At 40.6% G+C, this 16115-nt stretch overlaps 1 protein-coding gene across 2 annotated transcripts; it reads right to left on the minus strand.

Annotated features, from left to right (window-relative positions):
• Positions 1 to 635: 635 nt before the first annotated feature.
• wdr41 (WD repeat domain 41) lies at positions 636 to 9380 on the minus strand. 2 transcript variants are annotated; one of them, XM_029281214.2, is made up of 14 exons: positions 9175 to 9380; positions 8955 to 9068; positions 7066 to 7181; positions 6084 to 6132; positions 5840 to 5968; positions 5700 to 5762; positions 4165 to 4276; positions 4000 to 4062; positions 3382 to 3486; positions 2906 to 3093; positions 2686 to 2807; positions 1868 to 1953; positions 1063 to 1196; positions 636 to 980 (listed from the first exon to the last, which is right to left on the minus strand). In XM_029281214.2, exons 2-14 carry the CDS (start codon positions 9000 to 9002, stop codon positions 840 to 842), a joined length of 1356 nt encoding a protein of 451 aa, XP_029137047.1. In that variant the 5' UTR covers positions 9003 to 9068; positions 9175 to 9380; the 3' UTR covers positions 636 to 839. The 2 variants fall into 2 exon arrangements, with proteins under 2 accessions (XP_029137047.1, XP_020509664.1); XM_020654008.3 differs by lacking the exons at positions 7066 to 7181; positions 8955 to 9068; positions 9175 to 9380 and adding an exon at positions 6229 to 6693.
• Positions 9381 to 16115: the final 6735 nt, after the last annotated feature.

Consider the following 16115-nt stretch of genomic DNA (forward strand, 5'->3'; position numbering starts at 1 on the left):
CATCAATCAATGCAATAAACAAAAGATGATGTCGAGGCTGGGCGGGGAATCATGGGAGTGATTCACCCTGTAACTCCACCCCTCCACCCCCGATGAGTGCAGAATATTTCTGTCCAAAAATGTGTTTTCTATGGAAGCCCAATTCTGCCAGTTAAAAAAATAAAAGTGGAAATTAGATATAAGTATAAATAAAGTCATAGTAATGAGATAAAAAGTCTCTTTTTTCTCTCATAATTTCGTTTTTATTTCATTATCTCATAATTTTTTATAGTCAAAAAAAAAAACCTCAACAAAGCCAAGTTTTCATTTTTGTTTTTTTAACTGGCAGAAATCGGCTTCCATAGTTTCCTGCTCAACAAAGCAGCAGCTTTTAGGACAACTGCTGGTCAAGGAGCCCAACAGACTGTGCTGAAAAACACCAAAATCTCCCAATAGAGAGCTGTGGAACAGGCTTAAACGCTAAATATGAAGAGGCTAAAAGGCTAAAAATGAGGCAGTGCTTAGACAGCAGCAGCCGTCTAAACGCCGGCTAATCCCCGAGAGGCCTTCAGAACATGACACGTCATCAGAGGAAAAACATTCTGCTCAAGATGACTCAAATCAAATGTGGAAATAAAAATACAGCACACAGCGTGTTTCTGAGATGAGGTATTTACTGGAGTTTAACTTTTTTCAGTCATAAGGCAAAACAACAACCATCACGTTATCATGGCGTGCAGACGACGATCATTACAGTCAATTCAAATCGTTTTTTCAACAACATCAACACCACAACTTTACATCTCTCCTTTGTTCTTAAGGCAGCAAATTTTTACAAATTAGACGATTCAAACGTCGAGTCAGAGTCCTCCGTTCTCCTCCAGTTTTTGAAAAAGCGCCAGGCTGCGCAGGTGGGACTGCCTCTCTCCGTTCTTCCACAGAATCAGCAGGTGGTCCGTCGAACAGGTGACCAATCCGTTCTCCTTGAAGCTCACAAACATCTGACCCAAAGAAATAGATAACTTTAAGCACTACCGTGACATCATATTCGCATTAGCTTACAATTAGTTAACAAAATCTTACCTGCACCGCCCCCGAGTGTCCGATCAGATCCCCCGTCAGCTCCAGTGTCCTGACGTGAGGGACGTCTGCGGGTTTCTTTGAAGGAGGGCCGCTCTGTTTGTTCGATCGGCCGAAAGTCCACATCCCAAAGAAGCCTGGTTAGACGGATTCAAGAGGACAAAAGACAGAACGGTCGATTGAGTACAAACTGCACGTGTTGCCTATTGAGCAGCCACACTACCTCAAGTATCCAGCTGAAGTTACAGTAACTCTTTTATACAGTTTACCAGACTCGAGGACTTATTTAAAATCCCCCACAGCTATACTACACCGACTTTATACAACCGGACCTTCAAAGCAGCATGAACACACGCTCGACGCCTGACCACTTCACCACCTCTCTGAGTGCTGCTGGTCCTGCACACTTTCCTTTGATTTACACTACACCACACCTGGACTGCATTACTGCAAGACCTCTACACCACCCAGACACTCAGCTATATACACACAAACGTTGAGAGCACTCTTTTTTACTCAGTGTGACAACATGAGATCAATCTCTGGATGTGTCAATGTTTTATCTCTAGTTGGAAAATCCACAGGAGGATATGAGACGATGGCTCTTTTTGCTTGTATGAATGTATATGAATGGGATTAGGTCATTCTGATGGTTTACATTAACAAAGAAACCTCTGCCATCTGTGTGTGTTTGGGTAGGTGTGACCTGCAGTGTCAAAGGGGCGTTGGGTAGACAGAAGACTAGAAAAGCGCTCTACAAGCTCAAGTCTATTAACCGTGTGTGTGTGTGTGTGTGTGTGTGTGTCACCTGGAGAGGTTGGTTCTGCAGGTAAAGGGAGGTCTTGGATCTCCCACATCCTCACACTGCCGTCTTCAGAGCACGACATGAGCTCGCTGAAATAGAGACACGGATTTAAGATGCAAAACAAGAAAATCATCTTTCATAATAAGACAAAACTTGTTACTGGATGAGATCATCTTCATTTGAATGTTTTAGGGGGAACACATGCTGACACAGTTAGAGGACACTGTATCCTTCATATAGGAAACCTGTTAAATAAAATGAATCTTAACTAAGGGATAACTGATGAAATAATTTGCCTAAAGTCTAATTTTAAATATAGTTTTTCAATACCACACGTTTCAAACGATACATCTGGTTTTTTTTGATGATAAAGAATCAGGGCTTAAAATAAAAACTACAAATCTTAAATTAGATTTTATCCCAAAGCTGCTGCGAGCTAAGAAATCAAATCAACACATCCTGAACCTTTCAAACCTTACTTAGTGCACACACATTATTTAAATATAAATATGTGTTTGATTGTGTAATTTGTGTTTCCATAGGAGCCATCAGGAGCTTTAATATGAGATGAACAAACCCTGAAAAAGCTGCTTTAATCAAATCATTGTTTTGTGTCAAAGCAAAGAAGGAGAGCAGGTGCGCCCCCATGTGGAGGACAAGTGCAGTGCAACATCAGTTTACAACAGTGGATCCCAGTCTTGGGAGTCATTTCTCAATCCTTTTGTCTCAATTTCTCTGAACTTTGAGTACTAATTATTTTAGATGAATCCTACTGCCTTCCTCAGTCTTTCAGTCAAACACCTGGGGAATTATATATTTACCTGTCAGACAACAGCATGGTGTGTAAAACATTCGAGTCATGTGCCACCTTCCTGTAGGCCACCACTGTCTTTGTCTGAACGCTGTACACATACAGGCCGCTGCCCACTGCTGCGAGGATGAGCTGCGAAAAACACACAAACATCAAAGTGTTCTTATTCAAAATCAACAACAACAATAAATATAACAACAGGTAACATCTCCCCATGTGGTCTTCCTCACCTTCCCGTTGGTGGTCAGGTGCTGAATGGACATCTCACTGGGTTTAGGAGCGCCTATGCGTATTTCAGTTTGAGGGGAGGGGGTCTGTGACTCCTCCCACAGGATGTGCTCGTAGGCCAGGATGTTCCAATCGACCGCGTCCCATAAGATCAACTCGCCTGCGTGAGAGCCGCTGGCAAAGAGGCCATCTGAGGAAGTGAGAAGATCAGAAGACTCTATTATGTACACATAAAACTTAAGACCCACGATAAGTGGAGTTAAAAGATTCTAACACCTGACTGTTCTGCACTTTCACGTTGATATCGTCAGATCAGAACTGAGGGGGTTTTGGGGATTTCTTTTCCGTCTCTTCTGCTCTCCATGTGGATGGTTTTCCTGCATTCCTAACTTGTCTATTCTCCTCTGTAATTAATAAATGGACACTCATTTTCTCTAATGAAGGGAATGCAGACTTTTTGATTTTCTAACAGACTGACCGTTGATGTTGATCAGAGCTCGGACCTGGTCCTGGTGGTCGGACAGGCAGCGGATCTCAGACATGGACAGAGAGGAATCAGTCGAGACTGTCAGCCTGTAGATCACTGACAAGAAATAATGAAACATAAAGGTCAGTCTTATTCTTCTATAAAAATGTACTACATTAATAGAACAGAATAGTAGAATATTGGATAGTAGAATAGAATAGTAACCCTGTTTTCCCAGCATCCATCCCCGTTTTGAAGCCAAAGAGTAAAGGTTGTTTTCTCCTTATAACAATCCTTTTTTTTAATCAGTTTAATGGCCACCGGAAAAAAATGATTTATTTTGGGCTTTTTTTGTCTTTATTTAGAAAGGACAGATGATAGAGAAGGAAATCAGGAAGAGAGAGCTGCAGGTTGGACTTGAATGTTGATGTACATTGAGAACAACAGTGGACCAAGTACAGACCCTTGCGGTACTCCTGTACTAATGCATGTCCACAGGTCCTGTTTGTGTATGTGTGTGATTCAGGTCTATGTGCGTGAGAAGCATGAATAAATAAAGTATATAAAATCAAAAACAAATGTAGATAGTCTGCCTTACAGCACATCCTTGTTAGAAACCCGCTCTCTTACCGATCACTTTATCCATAGCCGCTGCGATGCAGTTCTTCGGCAGCTCAATCAAAGCAGTTACTCCTGCAGAATGTCAGAATGTGAGCAAACACACAGGTCAGAGGGTGAGCATGTGTTGGGAGTGTTCTTTTTATGACAGTCACTCTTCCTTCTGTTTGTCCTCACCTGTGTCGCTGTGGTTCTGTCTCTGACACTGCAGCTGGAAGTCTTTGCTCCACACACACAGCTCCTCGCCACCAGAGACCCACACACACAGCCGCTCCAGCACCAGCAGACACTGAGTGAGATGCACAGATTTATCAGCTCGTTAAAAACATACATATGATCCTTTCTGATTCGGTCACACGCTCTCAGAAATATCAGCGGAGGAAAATAAATCAAATAGAATTAGCCTATGGATGTTGTAATTAACCTTAATCTGTGATCAGGAGGAGTTAATTAGCCTTTTTATCTTAAATCATCGCTGGCAGAACAATCTTTAGCGACAAACATTTTAATTAGTATGTAAGACATCCAACCAATACAAAGTTAATTACCCACAGCCGGATGACACAATGGAATAACCAAGAAAATCTAACGTGAAGGACCGCATCATGCTGAACACTGTACCGACACCCTAACACTTTAAACACAACTTCTTTTATAACGTTACAGTCTGGATTCTTTTAAATGATGGAGGGTATCGAAAAGAAATTATGCTTTGAGAACTTCACATCTTCTTTGACTTTTTGAACCAAAAGCTGCAGCGAGCGAAGAGAGAGAAAGAAGTGTCTCAAGTTCCACAAATATGTTGCCAACATTTCAGAACTAAAACATTGCCGGACGTATTTCTGCAATTTAGACGGTGTGCAGGAGTTCTGCATTTATTGATGTATTTTTTAAAGGTCTTTTGGGGTCCTTTTTGGGTCGTACTTGGATAGGACAGCTGAAGAAAGACAGGAAGTGTTGGGAGGAGAGAGTGGGGGATGACATGTGGCAAAGGGTTGAGGTCGGATTTGAACCCACAGCAGCTGCCATGAGGACTATTGCCTCTGTACATGGGGCATAACACGACATGACCGCTAGTCTATCTGGCGCCCCGTTTGCCTGCAGTGTTTGGAAATGAAAAACAAGAAAATAACCCAGTACAGGGGCTGCAAGGTGGTGCAGTGGTTAACGTTTGACGCCTCACAGCGAGGAGGTTCCCCGTCGGACAGGAGCCTCTCTGTGTGGAGTTTGTGGGTTCTCTCCAGGTACTCCGGCTTCCTCCCACAGTCCAAAGACATGCTCGTTAGGTTAATTTATGACTCTGAATTGCCTGTAGGTGTGAATGTGATTGACAGGTGACCGGTCTAGAGTGTACCCCACACCCTCACCCAATGGCAGCTGGGATCAGCTCCAGTCAGAGCTAAACGCTAAACGGCAAAAAGCGGTGTAGACATGGATGGATGGAACCCAGTATTAGGCACCTAGGATTATTATCTATCTGTGGTATCGTCATTGTTTTTGACTAGAATCATATCGATGTTTAAAAATGTAGCATCATGATGACAACCCTAGTGTTACGTTATACCTACTGTTTTTTTTATGGGTTTGAAACATTATCTATGATTTCCCTTTTTTAAATACTAAAGGAATAAAAAAACGGGAAAAGTTGTTCAGGTGTAAAATAAAAACCAGTACTTAACGAGACATAATTAAAAAACGGCTTCATGACTCACCTTCACAGAGGACTGGAGGTCTGAAATGGTCTGAACCCTGTTCCCAGTGTCAGGATCCCACAGCTGACAAATAATAAACGTTAAGAAAAACGACACAATCACAACAATAACATGATATTTGTTTTTTGACACAAGGATACGCTGAGACTCTTGTCCGAGGAGGCCGTGATGAGCGACGTGTGCGGCAGGGCTCCGTTATTGCAGGTGAAGGTGGTCATGGCGGTGATTTGCTGGGAATGGCCTCTCAGCTCCTGCAGCCGCTCTCCGGTCTAACAGTTAGCAGGAGAGAGAGAGAGAGAGAAAAAATGTAAAAAGCAATTAGTGGTTTGTTGTGAAGTGTGCAATTTCACAATGCAGTGAAATCATCAACTTGCAAAGTATTACCTCGACATTCCACACCAGAACGAGGCCGTCGTCCCCTGCCGAGGCACACCTGGGAGAGAGAGAGAAAGAAAATAACAGATATGAGACGCTTCTTGCGAGAGGAGTCTCCATTTCAGCGGAGATGTGCACTTGGCAGCGAATTTACCCGGTTAATCTCTATCTGTGCGAGAAATAACTTCCCGTGGCTCCATCTCCACCTGAGAAACCTTCAAAAAAAAAACATCTGTTCTGCTGGTTTTTACACCTCCACTTGGCCTTTGACTCCCAGGCGTCCACACTACCCGCTCGCAAAATCAACAGACAGGATGAGTGGATAAAAAAAAAAGAGAGAGAGAGATAAAATGAGAAGAGGGGAACTGTCGAGGATACATTTTTTTCAGACTTCAAAAGCAATCTGGAGAGAATTTTCTGGCCTTTGCCCCCCGACTGTGGACCTGTGTGCGGAGAGGACGAGACCCCAGAGGAGGGGGGTTATTACTGGAGGAGACCAGGCGTGAACAAGCACAAGCGCACACACACACACACACACACACACACACTACACATGCTTAGTTCTGTTATAAATCCCAATCTGGCCACTTATGCAGAGCCACTGTAGCATGCCGGTGTGTAGCATGTTTCCACAAAGGAGAGCAGGTGCAAAAAGCTTTGTGTGTGTGTGTGTGTGTGTGTGTGTGTGTGTGTGTGTGTGTGTGTGTGTGTGTGTGTGTGTGTGTGTGTGTGTGTGTGTGTGTGTGTGTGTGTGTGTGTGTGTGTGTGTGTATGGACACAGCATTAAGGCTTTCGGCTTCTACTGTACTGTGCACACACACAATCACACAGTGGTGATGATTGGGCTCTTGTCATGCTCTGTAAGTTTGCTGTAGGTGAGGATCTCCTGTCAATCACAGAAGGGATAGAGGCCAGCCAAGGGTAGAGAGGAGAGAGGTTAGAAAGAGAGGGGGGGGGGGGGGGGGGGAGTGTTGGGTCGTGGTCTGCTTACCTGAAGTCATCAATCTGCACCAGAAATCGAACAATGTCAAAATGTCCTTTCAGCACCTGCAGCTCAGTGAACCAGTTTTTGGGCTGTTCCTCTCCGATGCACAACACGGGGCTTTTCTGCAAGACACGGGGGGGGGGGGGGGGGGGGGGGGGGGGGGAGACAAACAGGCTGAGCTGCAGAAGGAGACAGTGGGGACTAAGAGTGTTTAGGTATTTTCCATTTTCAGTGTTTAGGTATTTTCCATTTTCTACTACTTTACACCCTCTGAAGTACAACATTTCAGAGGGAATAATGTCCTTTTTACGGCACTGCATTTATACAACTGTGAAGCGGAGGTCGTCAAGATGACCCCGGCTTTAAAACTTCTGGCTCACATCAAACAATGTCGACGACTGTTTGGACACCACGGCAGCAAAAATAGAAGTCCGGATCCCGACGATGAGTCACTTCTTGTATTTTGTAATGAACACAAACTGCAAGCAAACTCCCTCACACTGTCAAAATTGCAACAAAAAAAAATACATCGGCATTGTTTGGTACTGAAGCCGACATATTTGTGTATTTTAGACGTTGCTGTCTCTCTTTCTCTTGCTGCAACTTTTGGTTTATAAAGATTACTTTTTTTTTGTCTTTAAAGCTTTTCAATAGATCGTTAAAACATCGGCAGTTGTTGCTTCAAAAAGTATCAAAAGATCTCACAACCTCTCTGTGAAGGTCTCTTTCAAATAAAGCTTTTACTTCAGAACAATATTATAAGCTTGGTCAGACTTTAAAAAAAAAAATGAACCACTTCTAGTTTCTCTGATGTAAGGATTTGCAGCTTTCTTTGTGAAATGTGACAGAAAATTAAGAATATTTTTTGTTTGGGACTGTTGGTTGGACAGCAGGAGGAATTCTGGCGCAGGCTGTAGACCTCCGGGTAGTCGGCCCGGGTTCAAATCCGACCTGTGGCTCCTTTCCCGCATGTCACCCCCCACTCTCTCTCTCTCTCGCTCTGATTCCTGACTACCTACTGTCCTATCTCTAGGATAAATGCCCAAAATGACCCCCTGCCCAGAAAAGAAGCAGTAATTCAAAGACTTCACTTTGTGCTCTGGGAAACAGTTGTGAACTTTCCCACGTTTTGATTTCATACACTAAACCATTAATCAGCAGCTGAATCCATAATGAACACATTGTTATTGCAGCTCTAACAAGCTTATTAAATACAACGCATTGTTTAAGATTAGAGAGTCCAAAAATGTTGCAATTTAAAAAAAAAAAAAAAAACAGCGTGACTATTTATCTTCCCCGTCTGCCTCTCTTCAGAAGTCTTCAGGTTCAAGACATGTTTCCCCTCCCCCTCCCCATGCCCCTCCCCCTCCCCATGCCCCTCCCCCTCCCTTAAACTTCACAGAACATTGTCATTTTTAATGCACAAGGAAGCCGGAGTCCATTCGACCTCCCTTTCTTGAATAGACACTCCCATAAACAATTTTTTTTTAAATGGCGGACATGTGCAAAAGTTTAGCTCTAGGCTGAGGGTGGAGTCCATTGGTGGAGATACCAGAATCCCACTGTGACATCACAAGGAGAGCAAATTTGAAACGGTGCATTTTTGCTCTGTGTTTTAAGACTTATGCAGACCACAAACGAAGAACTGGATGGGTTTATTTCACATTTGTGTGGGTCAGAAGACCCTCAGGTTACCCAAACATATGTTCAGAAACACTGTGGAAGTGGATTTTTCATGATGTGTCCCCTTTAAAGCGACTGCAGGTTTAATGGATGTGTACAGAAGTAGCCTGAGCATTCATGAAACGTTGATTCATCATGTAAATAAAGAGTGAAACGCAGGTAAGTAAAGCACTCTCACATGAGTATACAGATGAGGTCTGAATGAATCTTACCTCCACTGAACCCTGAGCCTCTCGACCCCCAAGAATCCACCGGAACATGACGTCGTTTTTATTCAGCGAGATACGTTTAAATAGAAGAATGAAGCCACTTTACATTTTATCTTCCTATGTGTCAGAAACAAAGCTTAGCATGTACCTGAGCAAACATAAACTGTAACAAACAAGCTCGCGTTACAGGCGCAGACACGTAAACATGTAAACAAACAGTCACCTGAATCTCTTCCGCTTTAACGCGTTTATCGTCTTTGTAAGATTGTTTCGCGATTTTCTTTTTTTTTAATTAGGCGAATAATTTATACAAGACTGAGACATGTACGGTTACGAACACATCGTTTTGTTGGCTAGCTACATGATATTAAAAAAAAAAGGTGCGTTTGAGTCAGGAGGATCACAACAAACCATTCATGTGACTCAAACTACGGAAGCCTCGGTTGGACATAATTCATTCAGGCCGACACGCGTGGGAACGTGAGTACAAACAACTGTAGACAACAAACAAGTTGTTTTAATGGTTCAGTTTGAAGGAAACTCGACTTTTAGGTGTGTTATTGTATCTAGTAATCATGTTTGGCTTGGAAATTGTATTATTATTATTATTATTATTATTAAGCATCAATACATATATACTGTACATTCTATATATTTTATTATACTAGTCTATATTATATAACATTTCATTATATTACACTATATTGTTCATATTGCACTATATTACATTATATTATATTATATAACTGCACTCTGCATTACTGTGGTACAACACTGCCTCTCTTCTCTGCTGTTTACATTACTTGCTGCTATTTTATCATACTAAGTCACTTTAATCATCACTTGTCACTTTATCTTGTCATTCTCTGCAAATACTGTCTCAATATCCCTGCATAGTTAACTTCATCATTCATTTTGCACTCTATATACCCCCTATTTTTATTTTTATTTATCTTATCTATTCTGTTTAATGTGTATTTTGAACATTACTTGTCTGTGTTGCTGCAACACCTGAATTTCCCCTCTGGGGATCAATAAAGTATTATCCTATCCTATCCTATCCTAAATCATCATCAGACGTATTTTAAAATGTTCAAAAATAGCCTTCGTTCAACTAACATAAGAGTAAACACTAACATAGGTAAAACATCCTTTACCTTAGCCTACTGCATGTGCTGCTCCCACCTGGAACACAAACATACAAAATACATTAAAAGTCTTTTATTTATTTTTTTAACATGGGTCAATATAAAAAACTTGATTACATATTGCTGCTCAAAAGTGAAACTATTTTTAACAGTATTTTCGCCTTCTCTGCTTGCTTATTTTGTTCTTATTTAAAACTGTATTTATTTTTTCTTTGTTTGTTTTTATTGTTCTTTCGACATTGTGTAAAATTAGGGCTTTAGTAATGTCCAAAAGACATTTAGTCAGATGTGTAGCCTACAGGATTTACACACAAATGTATCACAGTGAGAGAAAAAACAAGCCCCACATGAGCTTATATTGAATATTGGACAATGATAGAAAGATTTTAAGTGAGTTTGTTCAGCAAATCAATGTGGAAAAAAATGTATCTCTGTGTCAAACTCTACACAAACACCAATGTGCACAGTGAAGCTTAAACATCCAAATACAGTGTCAACAAACTAAACCATATTTTAATTTTTGATGGGAGGAGGGAATTTATTTTAAAATCACAGAGTCATAGTGCATACATATAGCACTATGTATCCTGTGTTTAAATAGTGTCATACTCCTTATTTCAGCTAGATGGCAGTGTGTAACAATCCCATGAGATCAGAGGAAAGTTCAAACCTTCATTAGTCTGGAGATAAGTAGATTCACAAATGTCTCCTCCTCATTTACATGATTGGGAGTACAATTCTTGAAAGATGAATTGTCATTTTAATGTATTTTCTCTTCTACTTCCAACCCTCTCTGAACTAGCCTATATTTTTCTTATTTCCCCTTATGTCTCACTTCCTTCTTTTGACTTCTACTTTCATTTTTTGCTTCCATATTTTCCCCCTGTTTCTTATTCTCCTCTTCTCAGTGTCTCCCTTGTTAACACACACAGATACACACACAGTCACACATCACCCTAGCTGTGTCTACTGCTGCTCCTCCGATTGAGACGACACGCAGTGTAGGGGCCTGTGACCTTCATGGTGGCTCAGATCTGCGGCTGGCACTGATTTCTGATTTAGTGTCGATCCGCCGCGCTTGTCAGGGGCTGCGAGGTGCTTTCCATGCGGTAATAGAAAAGCTCAAGGGCAGCTGAAGAGAGGAGGAGGGTTAGGGAGAGGGATTGGTTGAGGTGCAGTGAATGGGTTTTAGATTTGGCGATGGGTGATGCTCTGTTTGTTTAACTATGTGTCAGACAGCTGAATGAATGGGTCAAACACGTACACAGAGGAGAAGTGCTTTGAAACAGTTGGCTGTATAAATATTTAAAAGATGTAAAAGCATGTGATAGAAAAGCAAAAACTGCCAGTGAGGCTGTAAGCACAGTGCAATACTAACACCAGCATGCTATTTATGTGGCTAACATGCTTATTCTAATAGGGTAAATTGTGCAGAGTCATTGATTTAGTTTTGTGTGTATAAGTATTCTAACATTTAGCATATATTAGCACTAAACACATTCAAATGCTAATGGGAATGTAATGTGTTTGTCAGGTTCTTGTGTGTAAACAAACATATGGAAAAGATAAAACGTGGACCTGATTATTGCTTTAGACGTAAAGTAGAAGATCAGCAAAAAAAACTATGATTCATCCTCTGGATAATATAAGTATTTGTACCAATTTCACAACCCCTTGTAAGGAGAAAAGCAGATTTTTTCAAAAGGTATCATCATGTAAAGATGGGGTTAAATTACAAAGAGAGTATTTAAAAAAAGAGATTAACAGAAAAGTCCATACTCATGTGTTTATCTTGGAGAAACAGGAGAAAAAGCAGCTTGTTTCTGACTGCTGCAGCCTCAGTCTGGTGGAGACGAGGTGTCAAATTTGACCAATGGCAGGAATCAGCTGAGAGGGGAAGTCATGATGTGATGGCCGCCATAAATACTCCTCACATAAACACCAGAGTCAGAGCACAGAAACAACTCCGCCTGCTCTTTCTTCTTCTCCCTCCTCCATAGAGCCCGATCTCATCCCCACTATCTCCTCCCCGTAAGGAAAACAAATGGTTATGATGATGGAAAAGGAATTAAGCCGTAATTTAACAATAGAACCAACAACAGTATTCAATAACAGGCTCCCTCTCTCGCTGCGCAGGAGGCGTCTTGTAGCAGAGAGAGTCTCATTCTTGACCAACACACTTCACTGTCCCTCTTCATCAGGCTTTCACTGTGTCCTGCTTTACCTCCTGTGGCCTCTGCTTCACTCAGTCCTCAACACAATGCCTTCAGACCCCAATCAATGACACTCAGGATTTATCTACAATTTCTGTTTCTTTGCAGACCGATGAAATCTAAAAGTCTCATAATAAACTCTAAAATAGCTGTGCACTATTGGTATCATTTATGAGTTTAATAGCAGTGGGTGTGGAACAAAAACGCTGAGATGGCAATATATCCTCGACCTGACTTGTGATTATTTTTTATTGAAAACACTCGATGTCAAATATCGATATTTAAATTAAGAGAGAATGCAGCGCTCTTAACAGATGTCTCTCCCTTTTACTCGCTGCGTCACTACTCTACTCTATTTAGGACAAGGAATATGTTTATAGTGGGAAAACAGAAGAAGAGGAATTTTTTGTTCTCCCTTTAATCAGATAACGTGATGTTTCATTATATGATTGTCTTGCAATAATTCACGATCACAGAATCCCTGTATTGTAACATCATCATTATCGTGCACCATGCATTACATCATATCGCATCATATCATATCGTATGGCATTTTAATGAATCGTAGCACACTGTATCGTACTGTATTGTATTGAATCAGATTTTATCGTAGCGTATCTAATCTTATCCTATTATATTGTACGGTATCATATCGTACTGTACTGTATCACATCGTATCGTACTGCATTGTATTTTATCATAGTGTATGAAATCAGCAGTTACCCTATAATTCACCCTTAACTTACAGTAGCAGGAAGCTGTGCAGCGAGATTATTGTGAACATTTCCTTCAACTAAATACGATCGATGATTTGTTTTTCTTTCCTGTCCAATTCTTTTTTTAATGGAGGACCTGAGCGTAAATTCATCCATACATTTTATTTAATTAATCTTCTGTCATTTGCTGTAGTTTTTGGAGCTCTTTACTTATTTATCTCTAGATAACGCCGGTTGTCCTGTGATTGTGAGTCCATTTTTGGTGACTCATTTTTTCTAGTTATCTTTTGGAAACATGACGAGCTTTGTCAGTATTTAGGATATAAACCATCCACATAACTTTTCAGTGTTATTTCTGTAAGTGACCCCTTGATTCCTCTTCTGTGATAAATGTACTGTAAGAACTTAAAACAAATTAACATTTTAAACAAATTAAAACAAAGAGCGTGAGGAGTTGATTAAAATATTTATAAATATAGTAATCCAAATAGGATCATGGTTTAAATCTGACCAGGGAGGATGGCTGGGTGTATCCAAGCTTGTCACTTTGATTTGTCACATGAGTCTGACTGTAATTGGTGTGTTTCAGTCATCATAGGTTAATTATCAGCCCTGACCTATTACACACACACACACACACACACACACACACACACACACACACACACACACACACAGTTCAAACATGTGGAGGAGAGGACTACTTTTGTACAAATTAAAAAACTTAGAAGACAAACAGCTCAGTGATGTAAAGCTGCTGTTTGTCTTTGACTCCGTATCCTCCTCCTCTCTCTCTCTCTCTCTCTCTCTCTCTCTCTCTCTCACATCATAACTGTCTGTCTCATCCCTCCCTCCCTCCCTCATTTAGTGACCCACTAATGTTCTGTTCATTTTCTCTTATGAATAGATAATGGGCAAAAATCAAATCTCTTCATTTGCATGTAATACAATTAAGACCCTTTTCAAACAATGACAAATGGAGGGAGCAGCGAGGTGTCAATCAGCCGTCGTCGGTGAGAGAGCCGAGACAGCGACGGGCCGACCGACTCGTTTTTAACCGAAATTAATAAAAACCTTCAAATGGGATTTTCTCGCCAACATCTGGCATAACAATCTCCAAGATACTCCGTGATTCTGCCTGTCAAATAAAATTAAACTCCTCATGAATTTAGATTCATAACTCAAATGTGAAACCCACCAGGCCTCTAGGCTTATCCCTCATCCCCCTAAAAACAAATAACTTGATGTTTTCATGTAGATAATAACATAGTATTAAGATCAACTTCTTTTTATTTTGCAAAAGACATAGTTGGATACAAAAAATTGCAAAACATGTACAGCTCAGGTGCTGGGAATATCGATGATTTCTGACACACTGACATTAGCTTTAATGCTAAGATAATGTTTGCGCTGACTAAAAGCGGTTAGCTCCTACGTAAAAGTCTGTGTTCAAATAACACTCACATGCTCCAACATACTGAGCAGTTTTTGTTTTCTTTCTGTGTCTCTTCTCTCCACTCTAATCCTTTAGATTCCTTTATGCTAAGCTACGCTAACTATTTATGGCTGCAGCTTCAAAAAAGAATTACAATAGTCGCTAACAGCACGGCTAGCCTGGCTCTAATTTTTTTAATTAACAAAATCTGCTGACCAGCACCTCTAGAGCTCACAATAAACTTTTATTTATGTGTTGATTTGTACATAAATCTTTTGTGAAAAGTTGTGTTTTTAGGGAGTTATGATCATTTGTAAGTCTGTGTTCTTCTGACTTGTTGAGCCCGGAAGCTTCAGAGACGAGATCGCTGTTTCCATCTTTCTCTCGTCTTTAAAGGAAGAAACTACTTAGCTTCTGGAAAATAAATACGCCAAACAAAGGATATAAATAATTTATGCATGAGCCAGAGATGTGTTTCTTCTTGGGTTTTATTTTTGGCATAGTCTATTAGCTGTTTCTCTTCTATGCAAGTCTTGCTAAGCTAAGCCAACCGACTAGCTTCATACGTAAGGAAAAGATATGTGAGTGGTAATCTCTTCATTAAACTTTCCTTTGGTAGCCAGGAAGTGTATTTCCTTAAATGTTGCAAAAATGGTGGCCTATTCAGTTAAATATTTATACACATGAATAATACACAATATATATTCATACAAAAATATATTAATTCATATTATTTTATTCCAACATATCTTTTCGTTAGCACAAATATGAGCATACAAAACACATTATCCGCAAACACACACATGCATGTACACCTTTACATGCACACACATCCACACATCTTGTTCTCACACACACACACACACTTGCTCACACACACACTTGCTTACACACTCTCACACACACGCAGGAAAATTAATGAGCTCTCATTCATAATCCAGGAGAGAGAGAGCCATATTCACCCTTGGATGGTTTATTGACTGATTTCATTTATTTGTGTGGAATAAATAGGAGGTAAACATTGGCTCGCTCTCACATTTTCCGCGACACACTCGCTGCACAGCATTCTGGGAGAAATGATCCCACCAGCAGCAGGGTCACTGATTGGCTACCTCGTCAGTGTGTGACAAATTACCCAATGAGAAATAGGTTACCCGTTTCCACAAACTAATTAACCCGGGTGATAGTGAAACAAATTATTACATTTATGTAATATTATTTCACATGTGTTGCTTGACTACAAAAATCTTCATCCTGGTGCTTCACTGCCTCCGGATCGCTTCTTCTCTTTCTGTAAAAACACACACAGACATCACGGAAGACCTTTACATACTGCGTACATGTAGACAGGATCATTTCATACTTTAACCCCATGAAGTAATTTAAATGTAAAATAGTCAAACATTGATGCTCATTTTTGTTAATTACTTTACATATAGAAGCAGTCGAGCCGTGAAATCCAATATGGGGATCAAGACCCTTTTATATGCTCACAAAATAAACCTGAGAGGCAAATATTTTTTCTATGCAGACGACTTGCTGCTGGACCCGCTTGACTCCAACTGCAACATCTACTAATTCAGCGTTCATTTTTTTATTTTAACTGTTAAAGGTAAGAGTCAGCAGCAATGTTCGCTGCAGCTTGTAAACAC

The sequence above is a fragment of the Labrus bergylta genome, chromosome 17 (genome assembly GCF_963930695.1).
Source record: "Labrus bergylta chromosome 17, fLabBer1.1, whole genome shotgun sequence".
Lineage (NCBI taxonomy): Eukaryota > Metazoa > Chordata > Actinopteri > Labriformes > Labridae > Labrus > Labrus bergylta.

What these genes read in the sequence shown, in the direction of transcription:
- wdr41 (XM_029281214.2), bottom strand. Translation starts at nt 9,002, where the DNA reads ATGTTCCGGTGGATTCTTGGGGGTCGAGAGGCTCAGGGTTCAGTGGAG. An exon ending in ACCTGACCACCAACGGGAAG is followed by an intron (nt 2,808 to 2,905) that starts GTGAGGAAGACC and finishes TGTTTTTCGCAG; the next exon opens with CTCATCCTCGCAGCAGTGGG. An exon ending in GACACTCGGGGGCGGTGCAG is followed by an intron (nt 981 to 1,062) that starts GTAAGATTTTGT and finishes TCTTTGGGTCAG; the next exon opens with ATGTTTGTGAGCTTCAAGGA.